Source organism: Lissotriton vulgaris, chromosome 2_2 (genome assembly GCF_964263255.1).
Source record: "Lissotriton vulgaris chromosome 2_2, aLisVul1.2, whole genome shotgun sequence".
Taxonomy (NCBI): domain Eukaryota; kingdom Metazoa; phylum Chordata; class Amphibia; order Caudata; family Salamandridae; genus Lissotriton; species Lissotriton vulgaris.
Window position 1 is genome coordinate 23,792,540 of NC_141688.1, and position 22,194 is coordinate 23,814,733.

Sequence of the window (22,194 nt, forward strand, 5' to 3'; positions counted from 1 at the left end):
ACGCTTCTACACAGCACGGGAACTCGGGACAGAGGACGAGGCACTTCAATACATGGGGGAGGTTGACCTACCTAAACTGACTCCCGACACCAGTTTAACGCTAGAGGCGGACATCACACTTGACGAGATATCAGATGCCATAAATAAACTTAAAACGGGGAAAACACCGGGACCAAACTGGTTCCCGGCGGAATTTTTTAAGCGCACCTCAGATCTGTTGACACGCCACCTCAAAGCCCGTATGCTGCTTCCTACCAGGAAGGCCGCCTACCACCAGACCTCACACTGGCCATTATAGTCCCTATCCACAAACAGGGGAAGCCCAAGGACGAATGTGCCTCCTATCGCCCCCATCTCCCTCCTAAACATGGAGGTGAAAATTCTAGCTTATGTCCTGGCGGGGCGTCTGAGATCTGTGCTCCCAGATCTCATACACGCGGACCAATCCGGATTCCTACCAGACAGAGCAACTAAGCTGAACCTTAGACGCACGCACAATTGGCTTCAAGAAGTTAAGGACAGAGAGGAACCCCACTGGTTCCTATCCTTGGACGCTGAAAAAGCGTTTGATGCATTACACTGGCCCTTTCTCATGGCAGCACTACAGAGGTTCTGCCTGGGCCCAAAATTCCAGGGGTGGATAAGACTTTTATATACAGCACCGACAGCACGCGTCAGGGTGAATGGCCGACTATCCAGGGAGTTCCAGATCTCCAGGGGCACGGAACAGGGGTGTCCACTGTCCCCTCTCCTATTTACGCTAACGATCGAGGTCCTGGCGGCCAGGGTCAGGCAAAACTCAGACATCAGCGGCTTCACATGGGACAGATTAGGGGGAGCACAAGAAAAAATAGCATTGTACGCCGATGACGTCCTACTATACATTACCAAACCCGAGAACTCGATCCAGACGCTGTTTAGGGAACTTGAAGGATTTGGAGCGAGGGCGGGTCACACCATCAATTGGAATAAGTCTGTTCTCTATGACCCACGGGGGGCTGATAATTGGGGGGCCATACCAGAGCAGCTGCTCACTACCGCAGACGGCTTTCAGTACCTGGGCATATATATTACGATAGATAGGGCACTTTCATACTTTCATTCTGTGAGACTGTAGAACTAGTAATGACAGACGCAACTGAAGACATGACCAAATGGAGGCAACTGCCGCTCACCCTACTAGGCAGGGCGGCCATGTATAAGATGATTACTCTCCCCAAGTTCCTCTATGCCCTCCAGAATGAGTACCACCCTCTCCCAGCCAACACAATCTCCAAAATACATGCGGACTTACGTTCATTCCTGTGGCTGGGGAAGCAACCCCGTATTGCCCTCCAAACACTCCAACGGAACCAGTATAGTGGGGGGATCTCACTGCCCAACCTTGAGGCGTACTACTGGGCGGAACATCTGACCCGCATTAATGACTGGATACACATCCCAGCGGACCACCCGACTTATGCGCTGGAGAGACAGAAGCGGTCACCCCATACTATACTTTACTACCTATACGGTGTAAAGGTGCGGAGGTCGCTCCTGCCGGCTACAACGATCACTTTGAGGGCGTGGATACGTGCCACGAAACGCATGGGCTGGGAGGGGAGATTGACACGTCAGACGCCGCTCTGGCACTGCCAATGGCTAACAGAAATAAAGAAATTGAAGGGGTTCCAAAGGTGGGATGATATAGGAATTTCACATATCGGGGATGTGGTGTACAGGGGTGAATTGAAATCATTTCGCATGCTACAGACAGAATTTGGATTGCACCGCTCACAACTATTTAAGCACACTCAGTTCGCCCATGCGTGGAGGGCCCAAAATGTCACACTGGCAGACATGCCGGAATACGCACCACTGGAAGGCAGGCTTCTCCAGGAACAGATGGTCCATCAGGCAGTCTCCCTCACATATAAGACACTAACAAACCACATGTTGGGTGACCTATTGAAATTGAGAGGGATATGGGAGGCAGAGGTGGGGGAGATGGAAGACCTGGACTGGGAGTTGGTCCTGATGCACCCCTGGGAGGTTGCGATCAAGTCACGGCTGCGGCTCATTCAACTGAATGTGCTCCATAGGACCTACTTCGATAGAGTGCGCCTCCTTAAGACTGGAAAAATTACTGACCCCACGTGCCTCAGATGTCGGCAACATCGAGGAGACTTTTATCACACCATATGGTCATGCAACAAAATACAGGTATACTGGGCACACATCTTCACGGAATTGGGGGAGGTTTTAGGTGTAGAGCTGGTACGAGACCCAAAGTTAGCTTTGCTGGGCATGACAAACGAGGTGGACCTACCACGCCCGCAACTCATATTCCTAGTACTGGCACTAGTGGTGGCTAAGAGGGACATAGCGAAGTACTGGGGGGCCGCAGAAACACAAGAGATAGAGGAATGGACAAGGGGCTTGGATCTTTACATGGTGGCGGAGAGGGTGACATACAAGGCGAGGGGTTGCCCCAAGAAGTTCAGAAAGGTGTGGGCCAAATGGAGACAATATCACGGGATTGAAGTGGGACAGTAAGGGGCAATACACTGGATAGTGTAAATAAAAGGCTGGATTGGGTCCTAACATGACCCCGTAAGGACATGATTAAGGGAGTTAAGAAGAGCCGAGGGGCTGCTGAAGAGATGTGCAATGTATTGTGCTACGGAATACTGTGGGAAAGAGGGGGGTAGGAGGGCGGGACTCGAGATTTGGTGATCAATGACTACACTTCAAGGTGCTTGGAAAGATACGATGTGGCAAGCTACAAGTTGGGGAATGTTTTCTTGATTCTACAGACCACAGTTGGGTGGGGTGGAGGGAGGGGGGGATAAAAATGTAAAATGCAGGGATCCGCCATGACACGACAAGCCCGAATGGGGGAATGTGCAAAATGCTACTGGGAACGGTCAAAGCTGCGCCGCCCGGCCTCCGGGATGTGCGCTGAACGGCCGTGTGACAAGATATAACCTGTGAATAGCCTCGGGGATTGAATGGTAATCCTGTTCTTTAGGGCTGGGCTGAAAATATTCGTGTATTCCCTGCAACAAAAATAAAGTTTAAAAAAAAGATTGCTCAGCAGTCAAATCTTAGACCAAGAGATACGCTCACTAAAAGAGGACTTAAAGAGATCAATTATCTGTGAGAAAGCAACAATAATAACCGGACTGAACTTCAAGAATCGGTCTATAGTAAGAACTCGGGTACGTTTTGGTCTCTGAAAATCTGGCAGTCAAAAGCATAATGTGAAGGGGAATATCACATACATAACAAATAATTCAACTGTACGGCCCTAGTGATCAAAGTCACAAAAAGTATACAAAGAGGATTCATGGCACCATATTTGAATTAATTACAGGTATAATCATAGAGGCAAAAAGATTGTGCCTCTGACCCAAATTACATTATGAACGGCATCATAAAAAAAGTCAAATGCACTGGACTATTCTTTTGACAGCTGTATTTAACACCAATCTTCATACACACAAAGTTACAGCATCTTAGAAAGGTTCGATCATACAACTGATTAATAAAGAGGGTTGACGTTGGAAACCAACAGCTATGGTATGATAGCTCTGTTGGCTACAATGAACAATATCTTCTTGAAACTGGTAAATAAATAAGTAGCAGAATTAGCAACAGGAAAATAAATTTAATTCCACCAAATAGGTTTTAGAGCTGGTTGTTCAAACATAGATAATATTGTTGCCATTTACTGCCTTGCTAATAACGTTTAAACACTAAAGACAAGAAACTATATGCTTGCTTCATAGATTCCAACACTTTTGACAAGATTGATCGTAACAAACGTTGGTATAAATTGGCTAGCTGGGGAATAGATCAAGCTTTTGTAGAATTGGCATACATTTGCACCAAATCTAAAGTTACATTAAGCGATGGAAGAGGTCTGACACCCAGAATTCAAACATCTAATGAACTTAAACAAGAATGCACACTAGCTCAGCTTCTTTTTTCCCCTTTGATGGTGCTGATCTTCCTGAAGAACAAGTTACTTACCTTCGGTAACGATATATCTGTAAGAAACATTAGTTAGTGTTAGATTCCTTACCTTAGAATATCCCCAGGCGTCAGTCTGGATCCGGAAACTTTTGCGTAGCAGTACCCCTGCGCGTCGGTAGGCGTCGTCTGCAGGCGTCCCCTGTGGCTCCGCGTCCGTCGTCGGCGTCGTGCGCCGTGATGACGTCGCTGGAGTATATAGACGCCGCCTCCGCGCGCTGACGTCAGTTCTTTGCACACAGCATTTCCGCGCCAGGAGACGCAGAGCCATGAGAGAACCAACACTGGTGCCATGTAAAACTAGGGCCCTGAAAGGGATGTCCTTAACCCTAGGTATCAGTTCGCAGAACGGGGAGGATGGGTGGGATCGGTAAGGAATCTAACACTAACTAATGTTTCTTACAGATATATCGTTACCGAAGGTAAGTAACTTGTTCATCTGAAAGAAACACGTTAGTGTTAGATTCCTTACCTTAGAATACATACCCCAGCAATACCAACCCCCGTGGTGGGTCTGCGAACCAATACAAACTACACCAGAAAGTCCTGGAGGACAGAACGGCCAAAGAAGCCATCCCTCCGGACTTGACTGTCCAGGCAGTAGTGCCTCGCAAAGGTGTGCAGCGAGGCCCACGTAGCCGCTTGGCAAATGTCCTGCAAGGGGACTCCCCGGCCCAGGGCAGTGGTAGCCGCCGTGGCCCGAGTGGAATGGGCCCTCAGCCCAACAGGAGGCTCCTTCCGAGCCAAAGAGTAGCACGCTTTGATGCAGAGGACGACCCATCGAGAGATGGTTCGTTTACAGACCGCCCGTCCCTTCTTCGCACCCACGTAGCCAACAAACAGTTGGTCATCCACCCGGAACTGGCGTGTGCGATCCATGTAAAATGAAAGCGCACGTTTTGGGTCCAGACGATGGAGCCGCTCTTCATCCTTTGAAGGATGCGGAGGCGGGAAGAAGGAAGGGAGGGTGATGGACTGCCCGATGTGAAAGGCCGAAACAACCTTGGGCAGGAAAGAAGGTCTAGTCCTCAGAACCACCTTATCAGGATGAATGGACAGGAAAGGAGGTTGGACAGAAAGAGCCTGGAGCTCACTCACTCTCCTGGCAGAGGTGATGGCAACCAGGAAAGCCGTCTTTAAAGTCAGGAGACGGAGAGGACAAGAATGAAGGGGCTCAAAGGGAGCACACATTAGAAAGGTCAGAACCAGGTTCAAATCCCACTGAGGCATCACAAACGGAACAGGTGGAAACATGTGAGTGATGCCTTTCAAGAATCGAGTTACAATCGGGGATTTGAACAAAGAAGGCTGATCAGGAAGCCTTAAAAAGGCTGAAAGGGCAGAAAGGTAGCCCTTGATAGTGCCCAGAGCAGAGCCCTGCTGGGCAAGAGAAAGAAGAAACAGAAGAACCTCCGAAAGAGGGGCAGAAAGAGGATCCACAGCCTTTGCTGTGCACCATGCCACAAATCTGTTCCACCGACAGGCGTATACCGACTTAGTGGAGGGACGCCTGGCTGCCAGAATAACATCACAGACTTCAGGAGGCAAGTCAAATGGCCTCAACTGCCGCCGCTCAATCTCCAAGCATGGAGGTGGAGACTGGACAGGTTCGGGTGGAGGACCGTCCCCTGCTGCTGCGACAGAAGGTCCTCCTGAAGGGGCAGGCGGATCGGGGGACCGACTGACATGCTGAGTAGCTCGGGATACCAGTATCTTCGAGCCCAGTCCGGAGCCACAAGGATAACTTGGGCCCGGTCGCGCCTGATCTTCTTCAGCACTCTGGGCAGAAGTGGTATAGGCGGAAAGGCGTATAACAGACCGCAACTCCACTCGCGCCGAAAGGCGTCGCCGTGCGAGTGCCGTCTTGGAAACTCCAACGCGCAGAACTGATGACATTGCGCGTTCTCTTCGGTGGCGAATAGATCTAACCAAGGCTCTCCCCATTGCAGAAAGATGCCTTGCGCCACGTCCGAGTTCAGACGCCATTCGTGATCCATCGAGCACCGACGGCTGAGTTCGTCCGCCCTGGCGTTCAGAGAACCTGCCAGGTGTTGAACCGTCAGAGTCACGCCCTGACGTTCCAGCCATTGCCAGAGGCGCAGAGCCTCCTGGCAAAGGGTCCACGACCCCACACCGCCCTGTTTGTTGCAGTACCACATGGCGGTGGTGTTGTCGGTGAACACCTGCACCACACTCCCGTTGACAAAGGGGAGGAATGCCTTCAGTGCCAGACGAATCGCCCGCAGCTCCAACAGGTTGATATGGAGCCGGGACTCCGCCGGAGACCAGATGCCTCTGATCTCTGCCTCTCCCAAGTGGCCACCCCAGCCCTGGAGGGACGCGTCCGTCACGACAACGTGCTCCGGTTGGGGAAGGGAGAGGGACTTGCCCCTGACCCAATCGCGGTCCGTAAGCCACCACTGCAGTTGTCTCGCAGTGCCCTCCGAGATCAAGACGTGGTCGGACAAGTTGCCCTGATGCTGGGCCCACTGAAACTTCAGGTCCCACTGCAGAGCCCGCATCCGCCACCGAGCGTGATGCACCAGAAGGATGCAGGAAGCCATCAGTCCCAGCAGCCGCAGCGTCAACCTGACCGAAACCCGGGATAGCGGCTGAAAGATGGGAATCAAAGCCTGAATATCCCGAACCCGCCGTTCCGGAGGATAAACCAGAAACTGCGCCGAGTCCAGAACCGCTCCGATGAAAAGGAGCTTTTGAGAGGGACACAGGTGTGATTTCGGCACATTGATGGAGAACCCCAGGTCGTGCAAGAGGTCTGCCGTCATCTGAAGGTGGTGGACGACTGTCTGGGGCGAGCCCGCCTTCAACAACCAGTCGTCTAGGTAGGGGAAGACTGAAACCCCCAACCTGCGCAGATGGGCTGCGACCACCGCCATCAACTTTGTGAACACCCGTGGGGCGCTGGTAAGGCCGAAGGGAAGCACGATAAACTGAAAATGCTCCTGGCCTACCGTGAACCGCAGGTAACGCCGGTGGGCCGGCAGGACGGGGATGTGAAAATAGGCGTCCTGCAAGTCCAACGCTACCATCCAGTCTTGTGGGTCTAGGGCAGCCAAGACCTGAGCTAACGTCAACATCTTGAACTTCTCCTTCCGGAGGAAGCCGTTGACGTTCCTTAGATCCAAGATAGGACGTAGGCCCCCCTTGTCCTTCTTGGGCACCAGAAAGTAGTGGGAATAACAACCACGCCCTACTTCTGGCCCAGGAACGCGCTCGATGGCCCCCTTGGCCAAGAGGGCCGTAACTTCCTCCTGCAGAAGTGTCAAGTGGTCCCCCGACACACGGTGGTTCTGCGGTGACATGGCTGGAGGAGAGGTCTCGAAGGGGAGGGAGTAGCCCCTTCGGACGATTTGCAGCACCCACCTGTCCGAAGTGATCGTGCGCCAGTGAGCGTGGTGATGGCGAACCCTGCCACCCACTGGCGTCACATGGGGCCGAAAGCACGGACTAGGAGTATTTTGGGGTAGATGCTGCGGGGGAAGGTGTGGTCTGACCCCGCCGTTGTCCCCGACCGCCGCCACGGCGGTTTCCACGGCCGCCACCGCGTTGAAAGGATTGTTGCGGCGCGTGGCTGGCAGCACGTGTGGGGGCGCCCCTTCCTTGGCCACGAAAGGGACGAAACTAACCCGTTTGCTGACGCTGGGTCGAGAGACCCAAGGACTTGGCCGTGACCCTGGAGTCCTTGAAGCGTTCCAGCGCGTGGTCCGCCTTGTCACCGAAGAGGTGACAGCCATCGAACGGCATGTCCATCAGTGTATTTTGGACGTCTGCCGAAAAATTGGCGGATCTCAGCCAGGCGTGGCGACGAATCGCCACTGTCGTTGACATAGCTCTGCCCAGCGAGTCGGTCGTATCAAGACCACACCGTATCGAATATTTCGCTGCATCTCGGCCCTCAGCCACAGCCTGACCGAGTTTTGCCCGCACCTCCATGGGGCATTCTGGCAGCAGTTCCGCGACCGTATCCCACACAGAGTGGGTGTAGCGGCCCAAGAGGCAGGCGGTGTTGCAAGACCGCAGGCCCAAACTAATGGACGAGAAGACCTTCTTGCCAAATTGGTCATACCTCTTGGATTCCCGATCGGGCGGGGCCGACGGGAATGCGGACTGGGAGGTCGAGGCCTGGATCACCAGACTCTCAGGAGTGGGGTGGGTAGACAGGAACTTGGGGTCGTCCGGACAAGGACGGTGGCGCCTGGCCACTTTACGATCAACAGGCGGACCTGAAGCGGGCCTGGACCAAGTGCCCAACAGAACGACTGACAAGGCTTCATTAAACGGCAGCAGTGGCTCCTGTGGGCATGACTGCGGTTTGAAGACCTCGGTGAGGATGTTAGGCCTCACGGCCGCGACGGGGAGCTCAAGGTGTAAGGCCTTGGCAGCCCTCATCAGCACCACAGAATATGCAGCTCCCTCCACCGATGCCACGGTAGGAGGAGAGATCAAACCAGGGTTAGGAGAGTCGTCCAGACCACTGGCATCCCCCAAGTCACCTGTCCAGTCCGGGTCATACTGGCACTCGCGTGACAGAGGGTCCTCGGACCCCTCCCAACCTTCACCGAACTCTTCATCACCTCCGTATTCGGAGTCAACGATGTAGACCGGCTCCTCGGGGTTCATGGGCCCCATCGGCGCCGGGACCGGCGTCGAGCGACGCCCGTCCGGCGCCGCGTCCGGCGCCGGGGAAGGTAAGGGGACGGAGCCGGCACCGGAGAACCGGCGTCGCGCGGGGGCGGCGTCGGGGGTAACCCCGATGGCAACGGCGCCGGGGAGGCCGGAAGACCAGCCGGCGCCGATCCCGAAGGCCCTTGCGGCGCCGGGGTCGGAGCCGTCGGCGGCACCGGGGCCGGAGCACCCGACGGCGCCGAGGCGCGAACACCCGAACTGCCAGGACCCCCAGACGGTAGCACTGGGCCCGAAGGCACCGTAGGCCCCGTCGGAGAACCGAGCGCCCTCATGGCCATGAGGAACGCCTCGATCTCCTCAGGCGTCGCACCGTGCCCAGGGACCGGAGGGTATGAGGCAGGCCGCGCCGGCGACTCTCGCGGAGCCGCGGGGTTGGGGTCACCCGAGCCCCCGGCCGCGTCGGGGGGAGTCGGGGGTACGATGACGACGCCCCGACTTCTTATGCTTCCTACCTGACGAGCCTGACGAGTGGTGTCGACTTCCGGAACGCTCGGCGCGGCTCTGCGATCGTTCCCTCGAACGCTCTCTCGACCTCCGGCCGGACCGGGACCGCTCCCGACGTGGGGCCGACACCCGGAGCTCCAGTAGCTTGCGGGACCGCTCCCGCCTAGCCTTGTTGGTGAGGGCCCGGCAGTCGACGCAGGAGTCCACGTCGTGGTCGGGGCCCAGACACCGGAGACAGAGGCGGTGATGGTCTGTGACCGACATCGTGCGCTCACAGTCATCACAGTGCTTGAACCCAGGCATCCTATCAGGCACAAGTGAGTAATTAACTTCGAAAAACTTGGTCAAAGACCGGAGTACTGCTCTTCAGATCTGCGTCCACTGGCGCGGAAAAAAGAAGAACTGACGTCAGCGCGCGGAGGCGGCGTCTATATACTCCAGCGACGTCATCACGGCGCACGACGCCGAAGACGGACCCGGAGCCGCAGGGGACGCCTGCAGACGACGCCTACCGACGCGCAGGGGTACTGCTACGCAAAAGTTTCCGGATCCAGACTGACGCCTGGGGATATTCTAAGGTAAGGAATCTAACACTAACGTGTTTCTTTCAGATACTCTAAATAACAATAATGGACCTGTTCTGAAATGTGGCCAAAGATTTTTGCCAAAGGCAGATAGCCTGGTGTTTTTCTGAAAGACCCCATTAGATCTTCAGTGCCTAAAATACTATAACATATTATAGATAATAGGGTTGGACCCATGTAGTCAGTGGGACCTGGGTAATTAGTCGGTATATATAGAAGTGGTCCCTGACCAAACACGAAAAGTTTTAAAAGGTCACAGTGTTTAAATTAAATTAATCCAAAAGAAAAATCAGAGTGCAGGGTGTTTTTATTTTCACCGCACTGTTACAGTCAATCAATGATCCAAAAATTAATGGAAATTATTATACACAGTATATACAAGTTCAATGCGCCCACAAGGAAAAGGGAAAGAGTGCAAGGGAAGGGGTACACATTTCATGATAGTTATGCATCACTAATCAAAATTTCTCATGTGCATGAATCTACAGATCACCATCACAAAAAATCATAGATCCCCATATGTGGGGTCAAACAGTGTACAAACATCAAAGAACGTTTCAAATAGAAGCTCCTAATCAGCTGTATACATCAGGCTATCCTTAGGAGTTCAGGGTTGTAGAAGAAAGTCTACGTTTCGACCCAGAAAATGTAGGACAGTAGATCCTTACTATGCGGGTCTTCGTCAGGACGTGGAGGGAGGAAGGTAGGGTGGGGCTGTTTCCTGTTGAGAGATCAAAAGGCGGCCTGAAAAAACGTGGTCCATATCTCTGCATTAAGGCATAGTTGGATCATGGGAATCAATCGTTTTAATCATATGATATCTCCTCCGTTATTGCGGGGTAGCGTTATTTGATCCTAGAAGTCAGGTAATCACCAGCCCTGGTTCTAGTTTGCCGGAGTAGGACGCTGACTCGCACGCTCCTCAACCCATCCAACTCTTTCAGGATAAGCCAAAGTGATTACCTGACTTCTAGGATCAAATAACGCTACCCCGCAATAACGGAGGAAATATCATATGATTAAAACGATTGATTCCCATGATCCAACTATGCCTTAATGCAGAGATATGGACAACAATCGCTACAATTATGTTACAGCTATGACAAGGACCACGTTTTTTCTGGGTCGAAACGTAGACTTTCTTCTACAACCCTGAACTCCTAAGGATAGCCTGATGTATACAGCTGATTCGGAGCTTCTATTTGAAACGTTCTTTGATGTTTGTACACTGTTTGACCCCACATATGGGGATCTATGATTTTTTGTGATGGTGATCTGTAGATTCATGCACATGAGAAATTTTGATTAGTGATGCATAACTATCATGAAATGTGTACCCCTTCCCTTGCACTCTTTCCCTTTTCCTTGTGGGCGCATTGAACTTGTATATACTGTGTATAATAATTTCCATTAAGTTTTGGATCATTGATTGACTAACTATGCGGTGAAAATAAAAACACCCTGCACTCTGATTTTTCTTTTGGATTAATTTAATTTAAACACTGTGACCTTTTAAAACTTTTCGTGTTTGGTCAGGGACCACTTCTATATATACCGTAAAATACTATAACTGCATCAACAATTTGAATGTTTATTATGACAGAACTAAAATTATGAGCTTCAGTAATTCACACCTGAGCTATAATTGGTTGATTAACACAAAACAGACCATATAGGATTATTTGTATCTTCATGTTGAACTACAAGATGATTCAAACTGGACTCAACATATTACTAAACAGGCTACCAAATGCTCAGATATATACCAGGGGTGACAAACATTTTGCAAACAAATATGGAGTAGGTGCCATAGGTCCAACAATACCAGCTATTTAAGCTAAAATAATACCTTCATCAACATATGGAACATTAAATATATCCAGCAGTGCCTTGATGAAATTAGATCAAATACGGATCAACTGCATAAGTAGTATACAACATTCTAGACAATCAACCCTTCATTTTAGACTGAGAATGGAGCTGAGCCTATCTTTAATATTAACAGGAGCGAGTTGGTAGGGTGTCAATGATGTGGAGCATGGCATTCTTAAATCTCAACCTGTGTGGTGTCACCAATAGACCTTGAAAATTAGGGTGCATCGGAATCAGCTCCAAGATAGAGGACTGTGAGTGAGACCAAGGGACACACTCTGGCATCCTTGTAACTTCTCTGCTTGGGTAGTTACAATATGAGACTCCAGCCATCCCTTTCAGTGCAGTGTGGAGCCTACGTGAAGCTGCATGCCGCCTCTTGTTGGCATGTTGGAGCTAAACTGAAAAAATCTTCTGGATCCAGTTTGGCGCCTGGGGAAATTCTCAAGGTGAGCAATCTGTGGTTAGAGGTATCCATCAGAAAAGATCAATTTTTAAGACAAATACGAAATCAACTTTCACTTGAAAAAGCAGACAATTTAGCAGTGATTACTAATAATCAGTCTAAGAAGCGCAGTAATCCTTCAAAATAAAATACTGTTGTCTTTCTGCACACTTTGGTGATAAGGCTCAAAGAAAATAATGTGGGATGGAAGGTGGAGAAATAATTTCTGATAACAATACAAGCAGATGCCTTCACGTCAACAGACACTCCATCAAACACCATGTCTCACTCGGGAAGTGTGATTATGCAATACATTTCATATATACAAAATGATAACACGCAATAACTGTTTGGGATGAGTAAACCGACAACAAGAAAAAATAAAAATTATCAATTAAAGGTGCACCAAAGAAGCTGTAGGTATGGTTTTCTACGGGTAGAGTGGCAAAGCTATGAAAGATTTAAGAAACTGCACAGCATGATGTGTATATTTGTGCTATCACACCTGCAAATTCTGTAAATCAATAAAACCACAAGGAAGAGTTACCAACTCCCCTCACCAGGTTATAAAAGAAACCTTATGTGCTTTTTTTTATCCTGGATTCTCTCCACAAGAAACCAAAAAAACTGTATAATTAGGTTCTGACAGCAGGATTAAATACCATGCACTCATACTGCCACGCTCTTGTTACCTAGTCGCAGCTCTCCAAAGTTCCCACATCCTATCTTCTTCCCAACCCTGAAGTTGGGTCCCACCATAAGAACACCGGAGGATGTTGTGGAGCTGGATGGCCGAGTGCTATGGCCACTCCGTGAGGGCACTGCTTTTGTCGTCCGCGGCCGTTCATCCTTATCCCTGTTACTATGGTCCATGATCCAATAGCACAAACGCTCTGCCCAAATAATGGCAGAGTCTTTTAATTAAAGTCTCCCTCCTTTAACGAGGGATTAGAAGAAAATTAAAGTGTTTCTGATAAATATCCCAAAGGATCGCTGTGAAATGCTCAGCAGCAGTCATAGAAATGTCTGATCGGCTGTTAAAACCAGACCAACATGTTCATTTTCTCCACCATGTTGAAACCTCCTTAGGTCCATAGAGGCACTCTTGAGAGGATCTCTTGTAACCTACAGTGAAAAGAATAAAAAAAATTGTCATAAAATCCAAAACAAATACATATATAACTTACAGTTAGTTAATATCGCAAAACCAGCAATTAAGGGAAGTGCCGCTGATTAAAGCATTACGAGAGGCAATTTTTTTTAATGAGAGCTTGAAGATCAGCAATGGAAGAAAACACCTATCCCTCTTGGCAAGTAGATTTGGAGAACACCAAAGGAACAGACTGAATTCATCTCATATTTATTTTTACAAAAATGCATAATGGTGAAAAAGCAAATGCATTCGATAAATACCAGCCTCAAAGCCACGAATCAGGGTCGCTTTTTAGAAGTCCAGCCATTTAGATGCAACAAAACCTACCTCATCTTGCTGTACGATAAATAAAACAAAGTTGCATTCTTCTGCACTGCACTATGAATTAAGTACAACCACAAACTACGCATCTCTTTCCACAAAATGATCACAAACCGAACTTTGCACCATGTTACTGAAACAAAACCATCCCCACGCGATCTTTATCACTTAACAAAATATCAATCTCAGCCATCAAACATCAGCCAACCAGCATGCTTCAAATCACATGCTGTGGGACAGCAACAGCATACAGGCTCATTAACAGTAGCAGTAATTAGATAGTTATCCCCTGCTTAAGTGAATGTGAATCACTGATAGCAGGAGTAGGGGTGAAACCCTGTTAAAGCTAAAATAAAACCTTATTTGAAAGATTTCTATCAGATTATCAACTCGTTCTGAACAGGGGGTTTATAAATTTCCCCCTTTGCTAAACTAGACCACGGTTTGTGCGATATTTATCAGACTGTTTTGAATGTAACATAAGAATGAGGAGATTAGGGCCTTTTTCCTGCAGTTATTCAATACTCCCGACTTTAGACGCGGAGCTCCTTTCTCTTAGTTATGCACATAATGAAGATAGCGTGCGGGAAAGATTAATAATGCTAGCATAGAGACTTCTTCATCTCTTCTCATTGCTTCACCAACACACGAGATGGGTATTTGATTATTATGAGTAATTTCAAAGTAGGCTTCGGGCACAAAAGCAGCTGAGCAGCGCAGCTGAAGTAGGCAGTTCTGTAGTTCGTATTACTAGGTACAGAAGAGATAGGGGCTGGGAATGTCAGTATGTGAGGAGAAAGAACAAACAGGAAATGATAGGGCTGAGGAATTCTAGGAGTTTTTGGGGCATGTTTCCATCTTTCCTTTTGACCAAATATTTAAAAGTTTCTAGTGCCACTAGAATATAGAAAGTAGAAAGTAATTCTTGATGCACATAATCCTGAGATAACACTGTGTGAACTGCTTACCTAACGGGTAAGGGGTTAGAATGACTCCACAGCCTACATGCAAAGTGTAAACTAACCGCTGTTGTCCGATTAGCATTCCTTTTCACAGGCCTGGGGGGCTCATGGTACAACAGCACTCCCTCCTCTCAGTCAAGCTCATATCCTCCTTGTCAGATTTCCTGAGGAACCCAAAGACTCGCCTAGGCCATGACAAACCTGTGGATTGTGACATCACTGCAAGAGTCATGCACAAGACTGGACTCTGAGCAGGGCATGGTAGATTTCCTTCTCCAGTCCAACCAACAGCTACCCTGCAGTACAAAGGAATAGTGTGGGCCGACCCCAAGTACAGAATTAGAGTTTACAGTCACACTATTGAACTACAAAAACGACAATTCCGACTGAAGGATGGCAATGTATACAATAAAACAGCAGAAAACCTCGGTCTGCATGTAGGGGAGTTGGGTCGAGGGGGAAATTTGCACAGAGCAGCATATATCCATGATTAACGATCACAGTTGCTGGACTGGGAAGTACAACTTCCCAAATAGTAGGCCAAGATTCGTAAAATGCACTGAAACGCAATACAGCAGTAGACCGTTATTGATGAGGAAAGGGGTATTGAGAACAGTAGCAGTGAAGCGGGGGCCAGGAGTCTCTCTTGCCGTACAGGTGTGGTCTGACCATATTACAGGCGTGCTCACTTGTAGAAGAGGAAACACTTGCCTTTAGCTAAAGGTTCCCATTGAAGCATGTCTAGTTGTCCAGTGATACCTCTAACGATCATGCAATGTAATGGTGGAAGCATGATAGGTAATCTATGGCTCTTTTTCTGGCCAATGACGTTACAGTGCTGGAATCCTCATTCCGACCGCAAAGAGAATCATGTAGATATATCCCCAAGACAACATCTGCCAGAAAAGAAATCCTGTGATCGGGCATCCAAGATCTTGCCAGCTAACCGCAGAAGCGAATCCCCTGGAGTGAGTGAGGCAGACACCAAGTCCTTTATTAAACATCAATGAAGCAAGAACAAACACAAAAGTTAAAGATAAATGCACCTGCAGGACATTTAGTGTGGCATGGTCTTAGCCTCATTCAGGGTACGAGGCAACTCAGAAGGCAGTACTGATTGAGTCTCAAAGTATCATGATTCCATCACAGTCCATAGTTCCTGTAAGGTGTTAAATCATACTACCACATTAGACTTTATCTATACTACTATGATAAAGGAAGAACTTTCATCTTTTGAGGCGGGTAAACTCGGGAACCACAGCGCCAATCCACATACCCAATACACAGTTGGAATCGTCTGGGTGTGTAGATGGTTATAGGCTATATAAATAAAAAAAACGTTATTTAAAAAATGTACAGTAAACAAAAAAGTAGTCCCTCCGAAGTAGCTCCGGCCGCGACGTGTGTGCTCAAGTCAGGAGCGCGGGGAGGAGCGGCGTCCAGGAGCGCGAAGAGGAGTGGCGGACATGGCGCGGAGGAGGAGCGGTGACGTGAGGAGCAGCGGACAGGCCAGCGGCGGTGCGAGCAGCGGACAGGCTGGAGGAGCGGCGGCTGAGGTAAGGGAGCGGCGGACATGGAGCGGGGGAGGAGCGGTGACGTGAGGAGCAGCGGACAGGCCAGCGGCGGTGCGAGCAACGGACAGGTGGGAGGAGCGGCGGCTCAGGTAAGGGGACCCATTACGGGGCAGGCGGTGGTCGGGGCAGGTTGGGGACGGGCCGGGTGGGGGCCCTGGCTGCTGGACAATGTCGGGGCGGGCTGGGGTCGGGAAAGCCTGTTGCTCCCGGACAAGGTCGGGACGGGCTGCTAGTAGTTTTTGAAAGCATTGTATACACTTGCTGAACGTGTAAGCACAAATGTGTGCCGAGCAAATCATCACACACTGCTTTATATTCAGCATAGAGAGGTTAAGACAGTTATAGTCACACAGGTTACAGATGTGCTGATTTCACAACACTGAACTCAGATGCAGTGGGATGGAGACAATCAAACAAGACACTTGCCAAACAATTAAGTACTCATTCACGAGGGTGCTAGGTGGCGCACAAGCATTATGGCCGCACTGCAGTGTGGCTCCTGCAGCCCAGAGAAATTTTCCGACCAAATATCCTCGTTAAGTGATCCCAGCTGGCTAAAAACCGCAGTGGGGGAACGGTATTGAGCTAGGCATCGTCTCCCGTGAGTCTGAAAGGCGAAGGACATTCCTGGCAGCCGTGGAGGCGGGTGCTCGTGACTTGTTACCGTTGAGACAGGGGAGCCTGGAACTCATCCTGAAGTGCATCTGGCACGCAACCCTGCGGCACCCACGTGGTGACAGGACCTCTGACTGAGCCAACTGAGATCACCTGCATCAGAGTGAGTACAGCTACCCGCTTCCATCCCATACCGGACAGCGATATAGAGCTGAGGGACTCGTGGTTGCTGAAGACACCGTAACGAGTCACACCACACTGGGAATGGGGGACATTACCCGGTCGTCCATGTGGCGAACGCACCAACAGGGCAGCAGATACCCGTAGGCAGCTGCGCCGTGGGAGAGCCATATGCAATCTGCTTGCGGCTGACTGAAAATTAAGCTGAGGACGTTCAGGTGATAGTTCCGCTGGCGCATAACAGGGATAAAATTGCCGCCCGGGGCCTCAATTCTGAAGCGTGGTGGTGGAGACGGGCAGGCTCACTGCATTGTATTTTTTTCCGCCCTCCATTAAGTGCTTGAAGAGCTTGCCAGCAAGCGCCTGTGGTAGCCTACTAGAGTGAATTGCCTGCCTGCATTCAGCGTTACCCGGGTCCAGGGCCATCTGCAGAGAGATTGGGAGGGAGGCCCCTCCATACAGGACCAGGCGGGTGATACTGGCCACTACATTACCCTATGAAGGCCCCGCAACGCGGAGGAGTACAGGTGTGAGCTTGGTCGCGAAGCACCCTCGAGCGCAAACTCTGCAATGCCCAATAATTTTTAAAGCGTCCAGCCTGACTGTCTGGAACACTACTGCCATAAGAGTGGGACATCCCTCAGCCTTGTAGGAGACACAGCAGGGCTTTATTGCTATAGAACGCAATACAGCCGACCTATAGACAGATACACCAGGAGGCCGCGTCAGACGGCAATACCACCCAGTATCCAGACCGGACCACAAGAGCCACATGGGGAAATAGGGAGGGGGGTAGGGATGCATGTTTCTGGCCTAATTTAGAGGGAGGGGTGTGGTAAAGGGTTGTCAATTCAGTTTACTTGTAACTCAAAAAACACATGTGATGTCCAATTGTACCATGGTCGTACCAATCAACCTTACAAGCAGCTACTACCTATCATGCTGCACAATCAATCACACTAATCATGTGAGTACTCCAACAGTTCAGATCCTCACCTGTAATATTAGGGGTCTGGGAGACCCAAGAAAGCGCCGCCGAATCCGGACATATTTAGACAGGCGCTAGATTCATATCGCCATGCTCCAGGAGACTCACATGAACCCAAGACATAAGAACTCCTTCGCTAGCAAGTGGAACACAGCATATTTTCATGTTGCATATTCCTCTTATTTCAGAGGGACGGCAATACTAATTAAAAATAGGCTTTCCTTTCGCCTTGGCCGGAGCAACGCACGATCAGCATGTTCACTACTGCTTGGCCTGGGGTAGATTGGCCACAGACTGTCACCCTGGCTTGCTGTTATGGGCCCAACACAGACTCCCCCAAGTTTTCTGACACACTATGGGGAAAAATTGTGGCAATAGGGTCTACTCATCTTATTTGGGGGGAGACTTCAAAGTTGCTTTAGACCCAGCGATGGACAGATCCAACCCAGCCCCACAGCAATACAGTGGCACATATAAAACGCTGCGTAACATAATGAACGCTAATGAGGTTCTAGATGTTTGGCGCTACCTCCACCAGTACACCACTGAAGGCACACATCACACCACACAGCATCCATCCTGGGCCCGCCTCGACTCTTCACTGTACACGTGATTTGGGCCCCCTTATTGTGACGGCCAAACACCTAGCCAGAACATACTAGGTATTAGCAGCAATTATAAGAAAGCCGCGCTTCACAAACACTGTGCTGGAGATTCAGGGCCCGGGGGACATCACTTACTTGGACACTGCGGATATAGTACAGACTTTCCCTAATCATTACGCCTCACTGTACAGGCGTGAGAAACTAGATCTTAATGTTTATTTTGAGGAAGTTGCTCTGGGGTGGCTGGGCGACAACAGGAGTTTCTCAGTGCTCCCTTTGAATTGGATGAAATAAAAGAAGCCATAATGCACATGAAATCGGGGAAGGCACCTGGGTCAGATGGGATCCCAGTAGAATTCTACAAAACATATATTGAACTGGTGGCCCCCATCCTTCAAGACGTATTCAAAGATGCACTAGACCAAGGTAGGCTCACCCTTCTATGCGAGAAGCACACATTTCCTTGCTGAAACCAGGAAAATCCCCCCCTTAAGTGTGAGTCTTATAGGCCACTTTCCCTCAGCCACTGGAGCACTAAAATCCTTGCTAAAGTTATAGCGAACAGATTAAATTAGCTTATGGACAAGTTGGCCTTCCCTGATCAATCAGGTTTTATACCTGGCAGAACAACAACCCATAATATCCGCACGTTTTTTACAACATTGACCCAGAACTGCCATAAGCGTCAGTTTTCCTCGACGCCACTAAGGCGTTCGATTCAGTTGAGTGGGATTATCTATTGGGGATTATGCAGCTCATGGGTTTTCCCCCAATATGTCTCTCCTGGATCAAACTACTGTATCACCTTGCCGTGGCTAAGGTCTGTATAAATGGATACACATCACTTGCTTTTTCCATTACTAGGGGTACCAGACAGGGGTGCCCACTCTCGCCCTCGCTATTTCGCCCTGCAATAGAGCCTCTGGCAGCCAAGTTACGCTAGCACCATCAAGAAAAAGCGTTCCGATGAAATTTGCGTTAAATTTTACCATCATTGTACGCGTATGACATGACCCTTTATGTTTGTTATCCACAAAATAACCTCAAGCCGCTGCTCTGCGAAATTCTACTGTTCGGGAAAATATCTGGCATCTACATAAATTGGGAGAAATCGCAGCTCCTCCCTCTAATTGCTGCGGCGGCTCAGTTCCCCCTGGAATTACCCCTTAGAGTGATGTCAGTTGGATGTGCGCTAACTGGGGATACGGATCACCACTGACAGAGAAGAGCTCATGCGTCTAAATTATGGCAGGACCCTAGATGGTATCTCAGACAATGTCTTGCGCTGAATTTCCCTACCCCTCTCGATGGCGGGGAGGGCTTCATTGATTAAAATGGTGGTTCTGCCCCAGGTGTTAGACCTGCTTCTTAATATTCTGTACAATCCAGGCCGGACCTTTTTCACAATGCTGAAGACGGAAATGATCAGATTAGTATGGGGGGGGGGGGGGGGGGGTAAACAGCCTGGTTTATAATGGAGGGTGCTTACTAGACCCTATGCACAAGGGGGCTTAGATATTCCGGAATTTGAGCTATATTACGCCTGCACACAAGCATATTCTGCTTCAACTGGTTCCACCCTCCTCGTTATATGGTTAGAGCAGGCAGACCCTGAAGCAGAGGTCAGACCCGGGACCAGGGTTCAATTCCCGACGCGGCAGGGTCTTGAGCTCAAATGTCCATGGACTCGATAATTCTCGCTTCGGTGCCTGACCTAATCATGGGTTCACACTCTGCAACTCTGGGCATTAAGCTTGCTTAATCTCCACAACGGCCCCCCCGCGGCGGGATGCCTGGCTTTCACCTTGGGGATGCCCTGTAGGGGCTATCTCACAGGGAAAAGCCAGGACGGGTTCCCAAGGCAAGCGCGGAGATACCCCTTCGGGGGTCGATTCAGGCGCTATATAAGAAACATAATAATAATAATAATAATAATAATACGCCACAAGTGGCGGCGAAACATTGACTGGCGGACCAAATATCATTAGAAGGTATCCTATTCAACCCCCTGCACTAAGACACAGCGCCTACTAAACTCACTTGCACACTGAATGCCTGGCATTGCATACTGGAATTATTATGGTATCTAATGCTTTACTCTCCACTGCTTCCGTTGGCATATCATCCACAAATGCAACTCCTGCAGGAAACCGGATTCCTCAAACTCCGGGGATGTACCAATATAGCCACTTGGGTTGATCTACATCGTAATGGGGCATTCCGGACACTGACTCACATCTTCAAAGAAACCCAACCTACCCCCCTAGAAGTTTTCTTTTATGTACGATTACAGCAAGGCCAACGGTCTGTCACACCAGATTTCCCACATGAGCCTCCCACATGAGCTCCTCTGCAGTGGCTACTACCGGACGACTCCCCACGACACATGGTTTCTACATTATATCATATGGTGCACACGGCGCAGGACAGACCCCCATGCCCTTCCAGAGCATATTGGGATGCAGAATTGGGATACACCCTCACTGTTAGACGGACCGGGAGGGTCGGCCGAGATTACGGGGAGAGGTCTCCAGGGAGAGCCGTCTCCAACGACTGTACAGATAAGTAACTTCCCCCCCACAGACGGACACCACACAAGATTGAAGGTTAACGAGACTTTATATGCACTTCTTAGGTTACGTTGATATAATACAAGGAGGTCTGGACTCAGGGGTCCCCTCGGTTCTGATCTCTGGTTGAGGAAAAGGGTAGCGGGACAGTCTTAGTTACCAATGAGTTCAATAGCTCTCAATCCTCGAGCTCGGTGTGGTTGCTGGTCGGGCCGTGGAGGAGCCAAGCAGGTCCCGAGATGGATGAAGGGTGGTCGGCGGGCCGTGGAGAAGCCAAGCAGGTCCCGATATGGATGAAGGATGGTCGACGGGCCGTGGAGAAGCCAAGCAGGTCCCGATGCAGATGACAGTTACAACGGTCCGCGGCCTCGCCAGCAGATCCGGACGACGGTGAAGGATGAAGGTTACGACGGCTGTGGCAGCGCCAACAGGCAGGATGATGGTGCACAGGACAGAGCTACGGCAGCGCCAGTAGTCCGTCCAGGATGAGTTCTTCTTTCGTCTCTCGACTCCAAGATACAACTGCCTTCCTGTTCTGGAGCTGCCCCAGTTATAGGGCTGGCGTGCTTTGATGTCCGGACCCTCGCACTTGGAGGTCGGGAGGTCCGGGATGAGGGAGTCCAGACACCCAGCAGGGGGGTGGAGCCAGCGCCCGGGGAGGCGATGGGCGAGCGGCACTTGGCGGGGGAGAGCCATCGGCACCTCTTTCTCCCATTGACTTGCCAAGTAGCCCGCTCACCTCCTGGGTGGAGGATGGTGCCTGAATGTCTGAGGCCGGGCTAGGCCCGGGGTTGAGGTCGATCGGGGGCCAGGCGGCCTCGTGGCGAAGTGTCCAAGATGGCGGCCCGGGCTGGGCGCGTGGGTCGGCCGTGGATCGGACCCACGAGGTTATCATGCTCGAGGGCAGGTGTCCCTGAGGGGACGTAGGACGTGCAATGGTGGTGTGTGGTGCTTGTATGACTGGCTCGGGCTTGGTCGAGCCGGGGGAGAGCGGCCCGTCATGTGGCCTGTCCAACATGCGTCCCCCCCAGCTGAAGGCGGGGAGAGTTACCCATCCTCTTGGGGACTCTCTTCGTCGAGGCGGAAAAACCGGGACAGGCCATCCGCGTTGGCGTGGTCAGACCCAGGCCGGTGTTCAACGGTAAAGTCCATACCTTGCA

The 22,194-nt window shown here is 50.4% G+C and overlaps 1 protein-coding gene across 9 annotated transcripts in view; it reads right to left on the reverse strand.

Moving 5' to 3' along the window:
• CSNK1G1 (casein kinase 1 gamma 1) overlaps positions 1-22,194 on the reverse strand; it is a 766,422-nt gene that overhangs the window by 355,865 nt on the left and 388,363 nt on the right. For all 9 annotated transcript variants that reach the window (XM_086959211.1, XM_086959214.1, XM_086959215.1 and 6 more), the window contains one exon: positions 12,759-13,191. In XM_086959211.1, the coding sequence (XP_086815337.1) occupies positions 12,759-12,939 (181 nt within the window). In that variant the 5' untranslated portion in view covers positions 12,940-13,191. The remainder of the gene's footprint in view (positions 1-12,758; positions 13,192-22,194) is intronic.